General features: G+C 45.2%; 1 protein-coding gene across 2 annotated transcripts in view; it reads right to left on the reverse strand.

Moving 5' to 3' along the window:
- The window catches only part of ZUP1 (zinc finger containing ubiquitin peptidase 1), a 74,954-nt gene that overhangs the window by 37,266 nt on the left and 18,937 nt on the right, over positions 1-18,751 (reverse strand). For both annotated transcript variants that reach the window (XM_040428910.1, XM_040428909.1), the window contains exons 4-6: positions 8,048-8,157; positions 7,142-7,310; positions 5,353-5,541 (exon numbers count right to left, since the gene is read on the reverse strand). In XM_040428910.1, the coding sequence (XP_040284844.1) occupies positions 5,353-5,541; positions 7,142-7,310; positions 8,048-8,157 (468 nt within the window). The remainder of the gene's footprint in view (positions 1-5,352; positions 5,542-7,141; positions 7,311-8,047; positions 8,158-18,751) is intronic.

The following is an 18,751-nucleotide window of genomic DNA, read 5'->3' on the forward strand; positions in this document are numbered from 1 at the left end:
GCCACTGAGGATGGGGGACTGGATGACCGGCGAGGCACTAACTAAAGTGGATATCCACAATGGAGCCCCATCCTGCAGCAGGCCGAAACCTGCAGAAGAGAAGAAAAAAATAAAAAAAATAAAAATAAAAAACTAAAAGCAGCAAGACCTGCAAAAAAAACAGAGCAGGTAATGTCTGCCTTCTACGGACACTAGACTAAAACTGGTTAGTTTAGTGTCTGTGCAGAAGATATAGCCCATCTGGGTGGAGCCAACACTTTTCCTTTCTAGTGGCAGCCTCCAAGTGGCAGCTGGGCATATACCCATGGTGCTGTGTCCCCCAATGCCATTCACGAGAAAGAATGACACTGAATAATATGTTAATATGTAAATTAAAACACTGAAAATAAAAATGACTAAAATAAAAAAATTATATTTTGTTCTACTATTATATTTTTGATTCCAGAGGGGAAGCAAACCAGGCTGGTGCAGTGAGCTGCATTTATATTAATATAAGCAGATATATAACGCGAGTTTGACCGCGACGCGTGGTTGATTAAGTGTGGTTGTGTAAGTGTGTGACTTAAGATTAAGTGACTTTAGATTCAGGGACTTCAGTGGGGGACTGCAATTAGCCTGTATCTTATTACTACATTGTATTGTATTTTTTGCTTTTGTGGTGTAATCCCCATTTAGTATGTGTTGCACAATTGACAACGCAGTCCAGTGCACATCTTGCATGATGTATGCAGTCCTGGAACAGCCGTTCCAGGGTGAATTTCTTTGTTAAAGATGTGAGCAAATTACCCGTTTGGAATCGCTAATCAAGTCTCTAAATGGGCAAGTTGCAACACTGAGAGGCATTGACAATTTGCAAAAAAGTTTGCTTCTCACCGAGCAAGCACTCTTTGGGGTAGATGAGGGAGAGGGTGACAGAGAGGAGGCTGAGGAAAGTGAGGTAGCTAGCTGGGTAACAGTTAGAAAGCGGGGTAGAGGGAAGAGTGCCAGGGAGGCTAGCCCTGATCTGACACACACCAACAAGTTTGCACGTTTGGCAGATGACGGGGATATCAGTCCAGGGACGGCACTGCCGCAGCCGGACACTTCCTCTGCCAGTCAGGGGAATGTCAGCTCCGGTAAGCAGGGGACCAGGAGAGCAGGGCAGGCCAGACAGGTGCTGGTAGTGGGAGACTCAATTATTAGGGAAACAGATAGGGAAATCTGTCACAAAGACCGTGATCGCCGAACAGTGTGCTGTCTTCCTGGCGCTAGAGTTCGACATATCGCGGATCGGGTTGACAGATTACTGGGAGGGGCTGGAGAAGATCCAGCGGTCATGGTCCATATCGGAACCAATGACAAAGTTAGGGGTAGGTGGAGAGTCCTTAAAAATGATTTCAGGGATTTAGGGCAAAAGCTTAGGGCAAGGACCTCAAAGGTAGTATTTTCCGAAATACTACCGGTACCACGGGCCACACAAGAAAGGCAGCGGGAGATTAGGGAAATTAACAAGTGGCTCAAGAACTGGTGTAGGATGGAGGGGTTTGGGTTCCTGGAGAACTGGGCCGACTTCTCTGTCGGCTACAGGCTCTATCGTAGGGACGGGCTGCACCTCAATGGGGAAGGGGCAGCTGTGTTGGGGAAGAAGATGGCTAGAAGGTTGGAGGAGTGTTTAAACTAGGGACTGGGGGGGAGGGTAATTACACTATAGAAGGGGAAGATAGTGCAGATAGAGACCGGGGGCAAGGTAGTGGGACTGGGGGAGAAATGGAAGGAGGGACAAGAACAGTTCAGAAGGAAAGGTGTAGGGTAAAAAATATACATAAACCTCTCATATGTATGTATACTAATGCCAGAAGCCTGACTAATAAAACTGGTGAACTGGAATTAGTGATGTGTGAGGAGGACTATGACATAGTGGGAATAACTGAGACATGGCTGGATGATAGCTATGACTGGGCAGTTAATGTACAAGGTTACAGTCTGTTCAGAAAGGATCGTCAAAACCGGAGAGGTGGAGGGGTCTGCCTTTATGTAAAGTCTTGTCTAAAGCCCACACTCCGTGAAGATATAAGTGAGGGACATGAACATGTGGAGTCACTATGGGTAGAGATACATGGAGCTAAAAACAACAATAAATTACTAATAGGAGTCTACTATAAACCACCTAATATACCAGAGTCCACAGAAAATCTACTACTAAACGAGATAGACAAGGCGGCAAATCATAATGAGGTGGTTATTATGGGGGACTTCAACTACCCAGATATAGACTGGGAAACTGAAACTTGTATATCTCATAAAGGAAACAGATTCTTGGCAATAACCAAAGACAATTATCTCTCCCAACTGGTTCAGGACCCGACTAGAGGGACGGCCATACTGGACTTAATATTAACCAATAGACCTGACAGAACAACAGACGTGCAGGTTGGGGGACACCTGGGAAATAGTGACCATAAAGTAATAACCTTCCAATTATCATTCAAAAGAGCGTTTCTACAGGGAGGAACAAAAATACCAAACTTCAAAAAAGCTAAATTTAGCCAACTAAGAGAGGCCATAGGCCTAACTAACTGGGACAAAGTCCTCAAAAATAAAAATACAGCCAAAAAATGGGATATCTTTAAAAACATCCTAAAATCTCATTGTGAGAGGTACATACCGTATGGGAATAAAAGGTTAAGGAACAAAAAGAAACCAATGTGGATAAACAGAACTGTAAAGAAAGCAATAAATGACAAAAAGAAAGCATATAAAACACTAAAACAGGAGGGTAGCACGGAAGCACTGAAAAACTATAAGGAAAAAAACAGAACATGTAAAAAACAAATAAAAGCGGCCAAACTAGAGACCGAGAGATTAATTGCCAAAGAGAGTAAAACTAACCCTAAAATGTTCTTCAATTATATAAATGTTAAAAAGTATAAATCTGAAGGTGTCGGCCCTTTAAAGAGTAATGAGGGGGGAGTCGCAGAGAGCGACGAGGAGAAAGCAAAGCTGTTAAATATTTTTTTCTCCAATGAATTCACTGAGGAAAATAAACTGTCAGATGAAATGCTGAATGCTGAAATAAATTTGCCATTAAAAGTGTCCTGTCTGACCCAGGAAGAAGTTCAACAGCGACTTAAAAATATCAAAATAGACAAATCGCCAGGACCGGATGGCATACACCCCCGTATCCTAAGGGAATTAAGTAATGTCATAGCCAGACCCTTATTTCTGATATTTGCGGACTCTGTACTGACAGGGAATGTCCCACAGGATTGGCGCATGGCAAATGTGGTGACAATATTCAAAAAGGGTCCAAAAACAGAGCCTGGAAACTATAGGCCGGTAAGTTTAACATCTGTTGTGGGTAAACTGTTTGAAGGTTTTCTGAGAGATGCTATGTTAGAGCATCTTAACGGAAATAAGCAAATAACGCCATATCAGCATGGCTTCGTGAGGGATCGGTCATGTCAAACTAATTTAATCAGTTTCTATGAGGAGGTAAGTACTAGACTTGACAGCGGCGAATCAATGGATGTCGTGTATCTGGACTTCTCCAAAGCATTTGACACTGTACCTCATAAAAGGTTAGTATATAAAATGAGAATGCTCGGACTCGGAGAAAACGTCTGTAAGTGGGTAAGTAACTGGCTCAATGATAGAAAACAGAGGGTGGTTATTAACGGTACATACTCAGATTGGGTCACTGTCACTAGCGGAGTACCTCAGGGGTCAGTATTGGGCCCTATTCTCTTCAATATATTTATTAATGATCTTGTAGAAGGCTTGCATAGTAAAGTATCAATTTTCGCAGATGACACTAAACTGTGTAAAGTAATTAACACTGAAGAGGACAGTATACTACTACAGAGGGATCTGGATAGATTGGAGGCTTGGGCAGATAAGTGGCAGATGAGGTTTAACACTGACAAATGTAAAGTTATGCACATGGGAAGGAATAATGCAAGTCACCCATACATACTAAATGGTAAAACACTCGGTAACACTGACATGGAAAAGGATCTAGGAATTTTAATAAACAGCAAACTAAGCTGCAAAAAACAGTGTCAGGCAGCTGCTGCCAAGGCCAATAAGATAATGGGTTGCATCAAAAGGGGCATAGATGCCCGTGATGAGAACATATTCCTACTACTTTACAAATCACTGGTCAGACCACACATGGAGTACTGTGTACAGTTCTGGGCTCCTGTAAACAAGACAGACATAGCAGAGCTGGAGAGGGTCCAGAGGAGGGCAACTAAAGTAATAACTGGAATGGGGCAACTACAGTACGCTGAAAGATTATCAAAATTAGGGTTATTCAAGTTAGAAAAAAGACGACTGAGGGGAGATCTAATTACTATGTATAAATATATCAGGGGTCAGTACAGAGATCTATCCCCTCATCTATTTATCCCCAGGACTGTGACTGTGACGAGGGGACATCCTCTGCGTCTGGAGGAAAGAAGGTTTGGACACAAACATAGAAAAGGGTTCTTTACGGTAAGAGCAGTGAGACTATGGAACTCTCTGCCTGAGGAGGTGGTGATGGTGAGTACAATAAAGGAATTCAAGAGGGGCCTGGATGTATTTCTGGAGTGTAATAATATTACAGGCTATAGCTACTAGAGAGGGGTCGTTGATCCAGGGAGTTATTCTGATTGCCTGATTGGAGTCGGGAAGGAATTTTTTATTCCCCTAAAGTGAGGAAAATTGGCTTCTACCTCACAGGGTTTTTTTGCCTTCCTCTGGATCAACTTGTAGGATGACAGGCCGAACTGGATGGACAAATGTCTTTTTTCGGCCTTATGTAATATGTTACTATGTTACTATGTTACTAAAACTTAGCTGTGATTGGCTGCAGTAGTCAGATAGAAAACGACATTATAGGATGCCGATTTACAGAAATCGGCATTGAACCAGGCAAGGCAGACATGGAGGGGGAGGCAAGGATTCTGTTTTTTTTTTTTAAGTGTTTTTTTTTTTTCTATTTAGGACTTTTCTGCATCAAAATTTCTGCATCAAAACTTATTAATGTGGATTTGGTTCAGAAAGGATTCCCCACTGAAGTCATCAGGTAACTGACTGGCATCAAACCTGTGATAGATCCGCAACATGAAATGACAAGCTCTGGATTTAAAATTCTGCAATGCAGGCCAATATAGTAATAAAGTCACTCACACACACCTCTGGCAGTACCTTCTATGCCCAGAGAACAAAAGAACTGGGCAGACTGAAATTTAACAGTCCCATTCCTTCTTTCCCTGATATCTGCTGTTGGGGATAAGTTGGGGCACCTCCATACACATTAGTGGGTTTGCCAGAGAATTATCAAAAAACATTCATGGACTACATCAGTGTAACTTTACAGCATTAAAATACCTTGTAAGATGTCTTTGTATGTATCGCTGATCAAAATGGAAGAAAGTAGCATTTGAAAATTTCGAAAGCCGCAGCCCCATCCTTTATCTCCTGCAGAACTGCTGAAGTGGTCCAATGGAGAGCAAAGCCAGACCCGACGCACTTCTGGCCCAGCAATGTTGTAATACTGACGTAAAGCTTCTATAACTCCTTAATAAACATAATCAGAAGCAAATCAGCCTGTACATATAAATCTGAATTAATTTACACTACGCATTAATATATATGCAAACGCTGTAATGCTCTTTCAGAGATAGGATCCAACCAATACTTGCAATAAATATTTGGTATTGACAACTGGTTGAACAAAACCAGATTAATTAATCAGCGATTTACAATGCATTCGGAAAGTTTTGAGAACCTTTCAGTTTTTTCACATATTGGTATGTTGTGGCCTTGTGCTAAAATGAAAAAAATAGAGTCCCCCCCCCCCATCATTCTACACTCAGTACCCCATAATAACAAAGAGAGAACAGAATTTTAGACATGTTTGCAAATGCCTCCCACCCCCACCCCAGAACAGGCAGTTTGAATGGTATTCTATACTGCATGGGCAACCAGTGTAATGACTGGCACAGGGTGGAGAGGCACTGGAGTAGCGGTTGAACAGATAGGTGACCCTGGCTGCTGGAGAGGGGAGAGTCTAGTAAGGGGGAGGCCAATTAATAGTGAGTTACAGTAATCAAGGCAGGAATGGATCGGGGAGACAATGAGAGTTTTTGTTGTTCCCATAGTGAGAAAAGGGTGGATTCTAGAGATGTTTTTGAGGTGCAGGTGAGAGACTGAATATAGGGGGGGGGGGGGGGAGGAAAGATCAGTGTCAAACGCAACACCGAGACAGCAGGTGTGCTGCCTAAGAGTGATGATGGTGTCGCACAATGAGAGGAAAATATCAGGTTTGAGTAGGGTAGCAGATGGAGAGAACACAAGTAGCCCAGTTTTTGAAAGATTCTGTTTCAGATAGAGAGAGGACATAATATTAGAGATGGTGGCGAGACAGTCACTGGTGTTCTGTAATACAGAAAGGGTGATGAAGTGTATAGATGGGCATCACCAGCATAGAGATGGAAACCAAATCTGCTGATTGTCTGTCCAATTGGAGCTGTGTAGCGAGAGAAGAGGAGAGGGCCTAGGACTGAATACTGAGGAACCTCAACAGCAAGAGGGAGAGGAGAAGAAGTGTAGCCAGCGAATGATACACTGAAAGCACGGCCAGAGAGATATGAAGAAAACCAGGAGCGGTCAGTGTCCTTTAGGCCGATAGATTGGAGCAGGGTGAGTAGGAGATGGTGGTCTACAGTGTCAAAAGCTGCTGAGAGGTCAAGGAGAATGAGCAGAGAGTAGATACCATTGCATTTTGCTGTCAGGAGGTCATTTGTCACTTTGGTGAGGGCCGTTTCTGTAGAAACATAAGTCGTAACTGAAGTCTACACCAGCCCCTGGCTGGTATAGACTTCAGTTTCTGGTGTACGGACTACCAAAGACACACAACAAATTTATTAAGAGGCATCTGTGTCTTAATAAATAAGGTGCATCTCACTCTGGCGCAGGGAGATCATGGTGTATGGAACACCAATGTTAATAAATCTCCCTCACCGAGTCCATTGGAGCATGACATTTTTCTTTTTTAAAGAAACCAGGTGACCAAAAAATATATATTTTGTATAAAATTGGAGACATACAAAGGCAATCCCTATTATGGCTCTGTATAAAACACCCTTTAGACAGAATTAAAAGAAAAAATACCAACCTGAAGTCTTTGTTCTACCATCATCTACACCTGTAGCTAAAGATTCCATCATTTCAGCTTTATGCAGGTGAAAATCCATGGGGCGCATTCGTCCTCTTGCAACTGCTCTTTCTAAATTTTGTACAGACTGCTGTCGATATCCTCCTGAATTGTCTAAGCCAAACTGTCTCTAGTATAAAAAATAAAAAGAAATCACACTACAGTATACAAGAAAAAAAACTTGAATCATAATGAGCAAAATGGGTCATATTTATCAACGCATTCACATATGATCTCTGGGGTTTATACACTGAAACTACTTCCGACACATACAAATGTGTTGGGAAAAGCAGGTGGGGAGTTCAAACTAGAAAAGTGTCAGACAACGCAGGTTCCACCTGGCATTGTGTTCCCCTACAACAGATTGATCAGCAGGACATGCCTCCAATATTCTGATCCATTCCACTGTAAACTACTATAGCTAGTAAGAATTCTGCTGACAAAGTTCCTTTTACAAGATATGTTTAATTAATGATCTGAGATCACTGAATTCCAAATTTGTTACAACCATAAAAGTTTAGTGCCCAGTAACAATATCAAAATCCAAGTCCTCATTTCTATGTATCCATGACTTCTAACACCTGGAGCTTGCTACTATAATCATGCTGATTTCACATTATCAGACCAGTTTAACCTATAACATATACATACAGAGAAGATGCAGATCACATCTTCTCTGCGGGTCTCCAAGCCCCACGCTACCCATGAAATATCTATCACAGAGCTCCCTAGCTGGTTAAGAGCGCTGTGGTTAGGAGTTTGCCTGTGACAAGGAAATGAGCATTTCAGTTCCCTGGCACAATATAGGATCAGGTCATCAGCTTGACCACGTAGTGTGGTCTAGAGGAGGATAAGGAAGGTGTGTACCTGTAATTTCTGGAAGTCTACTTTCTCTCTCTTTGACTCTTCTATTCTTCTCCTTTTATCTTCTTCAGCCTGTAGCTGTCTGGCTAATATCGAATCACTGGTGATCTTAGCTATGAAAACAACATCAGCATTATCATAAAAAAACTAAAAATTTTTATAAAATGTATGTAAAATAAATAAATTATATATGGGTGGCAGCTCTGTCAAGTTAAAAGGCAGGTGGGTGCAAAAGCATCCACCTGCCTTTGGGGATAAGCAGACCCCGTATATACAATATATATATTGTAATCACTTTTACATTGGATATGTATCATGTTGGTATATTTATTATATGTCATTGTTCACTTTTATTATTGATCGACATTTGATTGTAATTTGGCACATTGACTGAGTTTGCTATATATATTGAGCACTTTGTCTTAACACATTGCTTGAGGAAGGCTCTAGCACTGAGCCGAAACGTCGCATTGCCTAATGGGTGAATACATTTCTTTTTTCATTTTATTCTCTGGAGTGCTGCCCGTTTTTCGCATATATTATATATTATAATCCAAATAAATGTAACGCAGCACTCCTTGGATAAAAAGTGAAAAAAAATAATATATTTATTCAACACATGTTGATACAGGCAACGTTTCAGCTCTCTCACAGAGCCATTATCAAGCCAAGTTGGTTAGATAATGGCTCCGACTTGGCTTGATAATGACTCTGTGAGAGAGCTGAAACGTTGCCTGTATCAACAGGTGTTGAATAAATATCGTATTTTTTTCACTTTTTATCCAAGGAGTGCTGAGTTATATTTATTTGGATTGTGTTTGGACCCCAGGACCAAGGGGATAACGCTGGCACCTGAACGGCTTGAAGCTAGGAGTGCTGCCCTGCTATTTTCTGGAGATATATAAATATTTTAGTAAAAAACTAGCAATGCATATAAATATTGAATAATACAGTTATTAAATCAACGGGCAATTTTAGAATATTGAGGCAAAATTTGAGGTGGCAGGCATACAACACACCAGTTGTCCACATACATTGAGGCTTTCATTCTGTGCGTTTGGCTAGTACCGATAGATTTACGGTACCTACATGTGGGGTCGTAAAAGGGCCACACTACTACTGCACTGTGAAATCCAATTGTGGTAAAGGTTTTATAAAACAGACAATTCTAGGAAAAGTCCCTCTGCTTTTGGTGGCCAACTATGCATTCACACCAATGTACAGCACAATCTATTAGCACAAAACTGTCCCAATTTACATACAGTTGATATAATTAGTCATCATCTGTATAAGCTATGGAAACCCGCTCTACTATTACAGGATAATCTGCAAAGCAGTGACCAGACGAATGACTGTCCATGTAATACATGGAAGACCTGAGTCTGAGCCAGGACATGGAGTGAACCCCAGTCTGATAGAGGGGGACCTGAGTGGCGATTAAACTCTAAGGCCCTATCCACACATCAGTCTCCGTGATAAAATGGTCCGTGATTCATCCACGAAGATTTCCGGGAAGAATATGTGTTGCGTGTCCATTCTCTCTGTCATTCATGTTTCACACTGCACAGCTGAAAATTAATTTTCAGAGCACCTCCTATAAATGGTTCGTGAAACATGGATGAAACACGGATGGTGTCAGTGTTTAATGGGTAGAATAGATCCATAAACACTGAAAAAAAATACGGAATTAGACATACCGGTAATTCTGTTTCCTTGAATCCACTGGCCATAAGGAGATTGACCCCTGACCTATGTAGGTACAGGAACACAGAGAGAGAGAGTTTAAAGAGGACCTTTCACGGTTTTGTTTTATTCTAGATAAATACCTTTACTTGCAGGGTTTCTCCCTGGCTGTGATGCTCTCCGCTGTGATTGGATCGCCGCATGGCCAGGGAGAAGGAGGCGCCCATTGAGAAACCCTGGCGTCGTCTCCTCCCTGTACCGATGCTCAGTATTAACATACTAAGCGGGAAAAATACAGGGGGCACAGCGGGGCGCAGGAGCGATATTTAAAAAAAATATATAATAAAATAAAAAAATAAAACATTCAGGGTGACAGCATCAGTGGGGGTGGGGGTGGGGGGGTACCCCGCAAGTAAAGGTATTTATCTAGAATAAAACAAAACCGTTAAAGGTCCTCTTTAAATAATTGCCCCACCCACCCACTTTCCTCAGTGTTTTCCGATTATAGTGGGTGAAAGAACGAGATTTTTGTGAATTCACCTGTTCATTGGGGCACAAAGGACCGTGGGTATAGCTTGCTGCTGCCACTAGGAGGCGACACTAGGCTGAAAAAAGACTTATGCTCTCTCCAGGCTGGAGGGGGTATAGCCTGCAGGGGAGGAGCTGTCAGTTTGTGCTCAAGCAGTAGGAGCAGTAGAAACACGTGCGAAGCAAAAGAACACAACAAATGCCGGCAGGAGCAAACTCGAGCTGAATATCCGACCGGCAACCAACCATCACCACTAACAATAATAAATAATGGTGGGTGCTGTGTCCCCCAATAAACTAAGCGAGAAAGAGATTTTACAAGCGAGTTCACAAAAATCTCGTTTTCCCGCTCGTATCATTGGGGGACACAGGACCGTGGGACGTCCTAAAGCAGTCCACGGGAAGGGAAAACCAGAATCCCATGGAAAAAAAACGCCCTCGAGGATGCGTAATCTACCTCCGCCTGCAAGACCTTGCGGACCGAGTAGGAACCGCCGATGCCTAGAAAAGCAAGTAGTAAAACTTGGTGAACATGTGCCCGGAAGACCAAGACACCACCTTACACAACTGTAAAGCTGATGCATGGTGGAGAGGAACCCACGAGGAACCGACAGCTGGTCAGGTGGGCCATAACTCCACTGGGCAGTGCCTAGCCCCGGGAATGGAATGCCTCAGCAACTATCAAACAGATCCACCTGGACACGTCACCTTGGAGGCCGCCCGGCCTTACGGGGACCTCCAGACAAAAAAAAAAAAAAACTGTTAAGAGAGTCTGTACGGCGGAAAGAGCTAGTTATGGACAAGCAAACCTCAGAGGCCAAAACCTATGGCCCGCTCTCTAGAATGCAAGAGAGAAGGACGGAAAAACCGCGTCCGTGATGCCGTGGAAGGCGGCGACTACCTTCAGCAAAAAAGGAAGGAATTGGTCAGAGCACTGCCTTATGTGGGTGCATGAAGAGAGAAATGCACGTACAAGACGACGCTACCCACTCCGAAATTCGCCCCCAAACAAACCACAGGTCGTTTGGATGAAGCCGGTTACCTGGCCGCAACTCTGGAAACCAAACTAAAAATCCAGGACCGCAGGATCCTCCAGTGGTAAAAAGAAACGCTCCCTAGGAAGCGGGAAATTGGTAGATCGATGCCCCCAGAGCCGAGGGGCTTGTGGTGTGAACCACCGAGAAACAACGCCTGAATCAGGCATGCCCAACTGCATGTCAAAGAACCAATACCTTGGAGATAGGTAGAAGTAAAGTCGATGTAAGAATCACCGGCGATGGGAAGCCACGTCAGTGACCACATATTGACAGTATGGCAACTCTGCCAGAAGGGGCAATGAGCAGGACCAAGATGAGAGAAATACTGGATGGAGTGAGAGAACGACTTCCAGCACCCCCACCGTAACCAAGAAACCCAGGTCACGAAGGGAACAAATAGAGCTGGGATGCCAGAGTCGTACCACACATGGATACTGGACCGGTAGACAGGAAGGGAAGGTGGTCAGCTCGAGGAGGGACAAGTAATAGCAAGGGTGTCCCGAGCATGACCGCAACCCCTACCAGTGGTGGCAAGGCGTGACAGCCACCAGTTCTACCTGGCGTGGAGAGACTTGTAGTCCACCCATGGAATGAGCAGCGAAAGGTATGACCACCATCGGACAGTTATGACGTAGACATTAGTCACGTCTGAAGAGAGGTACCATCATGACATCAGAGCATCCACTATTAGCACCAAAGTCCCGCTTATAACATCAACCTAGTGGTAGACGGGTGCCATAGGGACTAAGCTACCCAGTAAAGCGAACCCGGAGAGAGGTGCTGATCGCAAACCTCTGTGTAGCGACAGAAGGACAAGCGTTGACAGAGAAACGGTAACTCTCAGTAGTGTAAATGAGTAAGGAGAGCAGGGAAAAGCCCATTCCCCTCTGAGACTGGCGTAATACCGAAGTAGCCAGAATCTAGTGGTAGTGCAATACTCCGCCTGAGGAGGAAGCCATACAAGGGAAGCCACAAATTTAATTCTAACGCCATACTCCAGCTGAGGGGGAGGTCACACAGTACCGTTCCTAGAAGAATCAGACACCTAACGAAAGAGCCGTGCAGTAGTTACCCTAGTATGTAGTGGTAACGCTAATACCCCTTAACCAGTAATAGCTACAGCATGCCCCGCCGAAGTAGAACTGAGGAGGGGGCCTGAGGACATCCAGTAGGAGCCATGGTACCGTACTGCCCCAGTTAAGTAAAGTTAACCTTAACACTCTACCTGGGAAGAACGCTGAACGGGACCAACCACCGAAGTCAGCAACCAGTGATAGAGCAATACTCCGCTTAAGGAAGGGGGTAGCTCGACAGTCAGAACCGTATACAACAGTAGTGTAAATACCCCACCTATGGAAGGGGGTTATGCCTACGGCAAGCACAACACTCGGTGGTAGTGCAGTTACCCCACCTATGAAGGGAGGTAACGCCTACATCAAGTACTGTATCCCGAGGTAGTGCAAATACGCCACCTATGGACGGGGGTAATGCATACAGCAGGAACTAAATCCAATGGTAGAGAAATTACGCCAGTTATGGAAAGGGGTAATGCATATGACGAGTCCTGTAAGCTGATGCATACAGAAAACACTGTACCAGTGAAAATGCAATTCCGCCACCTACGGAAGTGGGAAACCTACGGCCGGTACCAAAACCAGTGCTATTGCGTTAGTCCACCCCATTCCCCCTGAGGTAACGCATAAGACGAGAACTGCTGGCTACTGAGGTGCAATCTTGGAGATTGTACCGGATGCATGTCAGAGTCCGAATCGCTGATCTCCCCCTCGGACCGGACCTCTCCAGAGAGGGAGGTTGCGTCGGAGCGTGACCCTAGGGAGGAAGGGTGGGGGTGCGGAGATGACCGAGGAGGAATATGTCCTACTCTGGCCCGCTTGTGTGCAGTTCTACCCTTCAGAAGCTTTCCCATGGCAGTTGCGAGCTGCGCCGGTGGGGATATATCAATGAAGCTACCCAGGGGATGGAATAGGAACTTCTAAAAAGGTCCACCCACCGGATTGCACAGGTGGTGCTTTATCAACCAACAAACCTGGAGGAAGGATTGGGAATTTCCAGATGTCTTCCACTGGATTTGCGCAGGTGGAGCCTTATAAACCAAACAGCCCCGGAGGGCGGATTGGGAATCCTTCAGATGTCCTCCACTGGATTTCTGCAGTTGGAGCATTATCAACCAAATGGCCCTGGAGGGCGGATTAGGAATCCATCAGATGTTCCCCACTGGATTTGCGCAGGTGGAGAATTAATCAACCAAACGACCCAGGAGGGTGGATTGGGAACTTCCAGATGTCTTCCACTAGATTTGCACAGGTGGAGCATTATCAACCAAACGACCCCGGATGGCGGATTGGGAAACTGTGAGAAATCCTCCACTGTCCGGGAAAGGGCACGGGCCTAGTATGGTACACACAGTGAGGGTGGTCCTGCGGTGATGTGGGCTGCGAGGGGGGGGGGGGCGAACCTGTATGAGCGCCAAAAATATATATTTTTTTTTATGATGACCCATCCTCAAATGGACAAGAGGCAGGAAGAGCTGAATACTTCAACATTAAGGCACATTGCCTGCAAATAGAAAACCCTGATAATCTGGTTTCGCAAGGGTTCAAACTGCCTTGAGGAGGCGGAGCCAGCAAGCTCCTGGGGGAGTGGGACCGCTAAGCGAGAAGAATTTGCGCCAGAAAGATGGACCTGCCCCCCCATACCTGGGGATAAAAGTTGCGGCCTAGTATGCTGCAAAGCCGGGAACTAAAGTCTTGGCACCGGCCTACCGGGAATCACCGCCGGTCGGAGCACAGTGGGGCCTGGACCGGTGCATGGAATGGTGCCGACTGCACCCACTGGCCACGGGGGCCCACCCCGCGGGAAGAAAACAGCGCGGGCCGGAGAAAAAAAAACGGTAGGCCCGAAATGAAGCCGGGGCCTAGATTTTGCTGCGCCTGGGATGCCCGTTCCGCTGCCGGGGAACGGAGAAACCCAGGACGGCGCTATCAGGCGTCCGGGTGTATATAATGGCCACGGATCGAATAAAGGGCGGTGCCTGGACTACGGGGGAGCACAACCGGACGGTCGGAGAACGGGGGGCCCTGAATGGAGCGCTGAAGGTGCCGCATGTAGTTACCAGCCGCGGTAGACCACCCCGCAGGCCGGGAAGAATCTGTGCAGGCCGCAGGGGTCTAAGGAACAAGAGGGGAGGCCTGTGGACTTAAGAATGGTCGGTGATCAAGGCCCTGTATTTGCTCCCCCCCAGACATGGACTCCAGAGGCCCAGAACCGTAGAGGAGAGGGGGCGTGTGGGAGGGGGGAGGGGATGGTGCTGAGAATACTCACCTAATCCGGATTACTCACCCCATCTTCATCCTCTTCTCTTCACCCCTCCTCAGCTTACCAGCAGGGTCACCTCTTCTGCTGCTGGCACCCGAAGTGGCAGGAGACTGGAATGGCGGGGGGTCTCACCGGATTCAGGTGACCCCTTGGCTGGCGGGAAGCAGAGGAGCTGGGCTGTCCTGGTCCACCTTTTCTTCTTGGGGAGGTCGGGGGGTGAGGGATTCCGACACCGGCCTTGCTCCCGGGGTAGACAGAGTGGCTAGGGGACTCTGTTTCCCAAAACCTAAAAGGGAAAAAAGAAAAATAATAAAGTAAGTCGCCCTGCATAAGCAGGGAGGTCTGCCTCCTACGACACTAAGCTAAAAACTGACATGCTTTCTCCAGGCAGGAGGGGGTATAGCCTGCAGGGGAGGAGCTAAGTCTTTTTTCAGCCTAGTGTCGCCTCCTAGTGGCAGCAGCTACAGTCATGTGAAAAAATTAGGACACCCTTTGAAAGCATGTGGTTTTTTGTAACATTTTTAATAAATGGTTATTTCATCTCCGTTTCAACAATACAGAGAGATTAAAGTAATCCGACTAAACAAAGAAAACTGAAGAAAAGTCTTTTCAAGATCTTCTGTAAATGTCATTCTACAAAAATGCCTATTCTAACTGAGGAAAAAGATAGGACACCCTTGCCCCTAATAGCGAGTGTTACCTCCTTTGGCTGAAATAACTGCAGTGAGACGGTTCTTGTAGCCATCTACCAGTCTTCGACATCGGTCTGAGGAAATTTTACCCCACTCCTCAATGCAGAACTTTTTCAGCTGTGAGATGTTTGAGGGGTTTCTTGCACGTACAGCCCTTTTCAAGTCACCCCACAGCATCTCAATGGGATTCAAATCTGGACTTTGACTTGGCCATTCCAGGACTCTCCATTTCTTCTTTTTCAGCCAATCTTTGGTTGATTTACTAGTATGTTTTGGGTCATTGTCATGTTGCATGGTCCAGTTCCGCTTCAGCTTTAATTTTCTAACTGATGGTCTCACATGTTCTTCAAGCACCTTCTGATACACAGTAGAATTCATCGTGGATTCTATGATGGTGAGCTGACCAGGTCCTGCTGCAGCAAAGCAGCCCCAAACCATGACACTTCCACCTCCATGCTTCACAGTTGGTATGAGGTTCTTTTCTTGGAATGCTGTGTTTGGTTTACGCCAAACATGTCCTCTGCTGTTGTGTCCAAATAATTCAATTTTGGACTCATCTGTCCAAAGAACATTATTCCAGAAGTCCTGGTCTTTGTCAACTTTATCTCTGGCAAATGTCAGTCTGGCCTCGATGTTTCTCTTGGAAAGCAAAGGTTTCCTCCTTGCACACCTCCCATGCAAGTTAAACTTGTACAGTCTCTTTCTGATTGTAGAGGCATGTACTTCTACATCAACAGTAGCCAGAGCCTGCTGTAGTTCTCGAGATGACACTTTAGGGTTTTTGGAGACCTCTTTTAGCATCTTGCGGTCTGCTCTTGGGGTGAACTTGCTGGGGCGACCAGTCCTGGGCATGTTGGCAGTTGTTTTGAAAGCCCTCCACTTGTAGACTATCTTCCGGACAGTGGAATGGCTGATTTCAAAATCTTTTGAGATCTTTTTAAATCCCTTCCCAGACTCATAGGCTGCTACAATCTTTTTTCTGAAGTCCTCTGACAGCTCTTTTGCTCTCACCATGGTGCTCACTCTCACTTCAACAGTCAGGAGCACACCAAACTAAATGTCTGAGGTTTAAATAGGGCAAGCCTCATTCAACATGCAGAGTAACGATCTACTAATTATGTGCACCTGGTGTGAGATCTGAGCCAATTTAAGAGGGAATACATGTGAGGGTGTCCTATCTTTTTCCTCAGTTAGAATAGGCATTTTTGTAGAATGACATTTACAGAAGATCTTGAAAAGACTTTTCTTCAGTTTTCTTTGTTTAGTTGGATTACTTTAATCTCTCTGTATTGTTGAAACGGAGATGAAATAACCATTTATTAAAAATGTTACAAAAAACCACATGCTTTCAAAGGGTGTCCTAATTTTTTCACATGACTGTAGCTATACCCACGGTCCTGTGTCCCCCAATGATACGAGCGAGAAAAAGTATTTGTTGTTTTTTTTTGTATTAACATCATACCCAAAGTTTAAAAAAAAATAAAAAAAAAAAAAAAAAAAATTTATAATTATATATATATATATATATATATATATATATATATATATATATATATATATATATATAATTTTTTATATTTTTTTAAACTTTGGGTATGATGTTAATACTGTATATAGCAGGAAATACTGGACCGTCATGGTGGATTCAAGAAAACAGAATTACCGGCAAGTCTAATTCTGGTTTTCCATTTCATCCACCATGATGGCCACAGAGAAACCTAACAGATTAATATTAAGGGGGGGCTATTGCTTTTAGAATTTTTCTACCAAAGGCCATGTCGGCCCCAGCAGAAAGGTCCAGCCTATAATGTTTAGTACATACATACGTTCGAACAAGTAGCCGCTTTGCAAATTTGGTCTATAGAAGCCCGCCTTCTCAGCCCAAGAAGGGGCTACTGCACGCATAGAATGGGCCTTAATTTTTACCGGTCATGGGAGTCCCTGGATTTTGTAACAATCCGCAATTGTGGATTTTAGCCATCTAGCTAGCGAGGCTTTTGAGAGCTTTTTACCCTTATTCTTACCAGCTTACTGTATAAGATTATCGTCCCTTCTAAGGGAATTTTCACACTTGCGTTAAAGAGGACCTTTCACCGATTCTTACCCTATGAACTAACTATACAGACATGTGGATCTCACTGTACTTACTATTATCCCCGGGCGCCGCTCCGTTCTCCTGCTATGCCCTCCGGTATCTCCGTTCTCTAAGTTATGGTAGGCGGAGTCTGCTCTAGCGCTGGCCAATCGCATTGCAGAGCTCACAGCTTGGGAGAAAATAACCTCCCAGGCTGTGAGCTCTGCGCTGCGATTGGCCAGCGCTAGAGCAGACTCCGCCTACCATAACTTAGGGACTGGAATCTCCGCCTACTATAACTTAGTGAGCGGAGATACCGGAGGGCATAACGGGAGAACGGAGCGGCGCCCAGGGATAATAGTAAGTGCAGTGAGATCCCCGGGCGCCGCTCCACATGTCTGTATAGTTAGTTCATAGGGTAAGAATCGGTGAAAGGTCCTCTTTAAAGTTTTCCGGTATTAAGTTCCGTCACAGGACTCTTTCACACTTGCGTTGTCCGGATCCGGCGTGTACTCCACTTGCCGGAATTACACGCCGGATCCGGAAAAACGCAAGTGTACTGAAAGCATTTGAAGACGGAACCGTCTTCAAAATGCTTTCAGTGTTACTATGGCAGCCAGGACGCTATTAAAGTCCTGGTTGCCATAGTAGTAGTGGGGAGCGGGGGAGCAGTATACTTACCGTCCGTGCGGCTCCCGGGGCGCTCCAGAATGACGTCAGGGCGCCCCATGCGCATGGATGACGTGTCCAATGCGATCACGTGATCCATGCGCTTGGGGCGCCCTGACGTCATTCTGGAGCGCCCTGGGAGCCGCACGGACGGTAAGTATACTGCTCCCCCGCTCCCCGCTACACTTTACCATGGCTGCCAGGACTTTAGCGTCCCGGCAGCCATGGTAACCATTCAGAAAAAGCTAAATGTCGGCTCCGGCAATGCGCAGAAACGACGTTTAGCTTAAGGCCGGATCCGGATCAATGCCTTTCAATGGGCATTAATTCCGGATCCGGCCTTGCGGTAAGTCTTCAGGATTTTTGGCCGGAGCAAAAAGCGCAGCATGCTGCGGTATTTTCTCCGGCCAAAAAACGTTCCGTTCCGGAACTGAAGACATCCTGATGCATCCTGAACGGATTTCACTCCATTCAGAATGCATTAGGATAAAACTGATCAGGATTCTTCCGGCATAGAGCCCCGACGACGGAACTCTATGCCGGAAAAAAAGAACGCAGGTGTGAAAGAGCCCTTAGGGGCTCAATACCGGAAAAAAACTGATCAGTTTTATCCTAATGCATTCTGAATGGAGAGCAATCCGTTCAGGATGCTTTAGGATGTCTTCAGTTCAGTCACTGTACAGTTTTT

Source organism: Bufo bufo, chromosome 4, assembly GCF_905171765.1.
Source record: "Bufo bufo chromosome 4, aBufBuf1.1, whole genome shotgun sequence".
Taxonomy (NCBI): domain Eukaryota; kingdom Metazoa; phylum Chordata; class Amphibia; order Anura; family Bufonidae; genus Bufo; species Bufo bufo.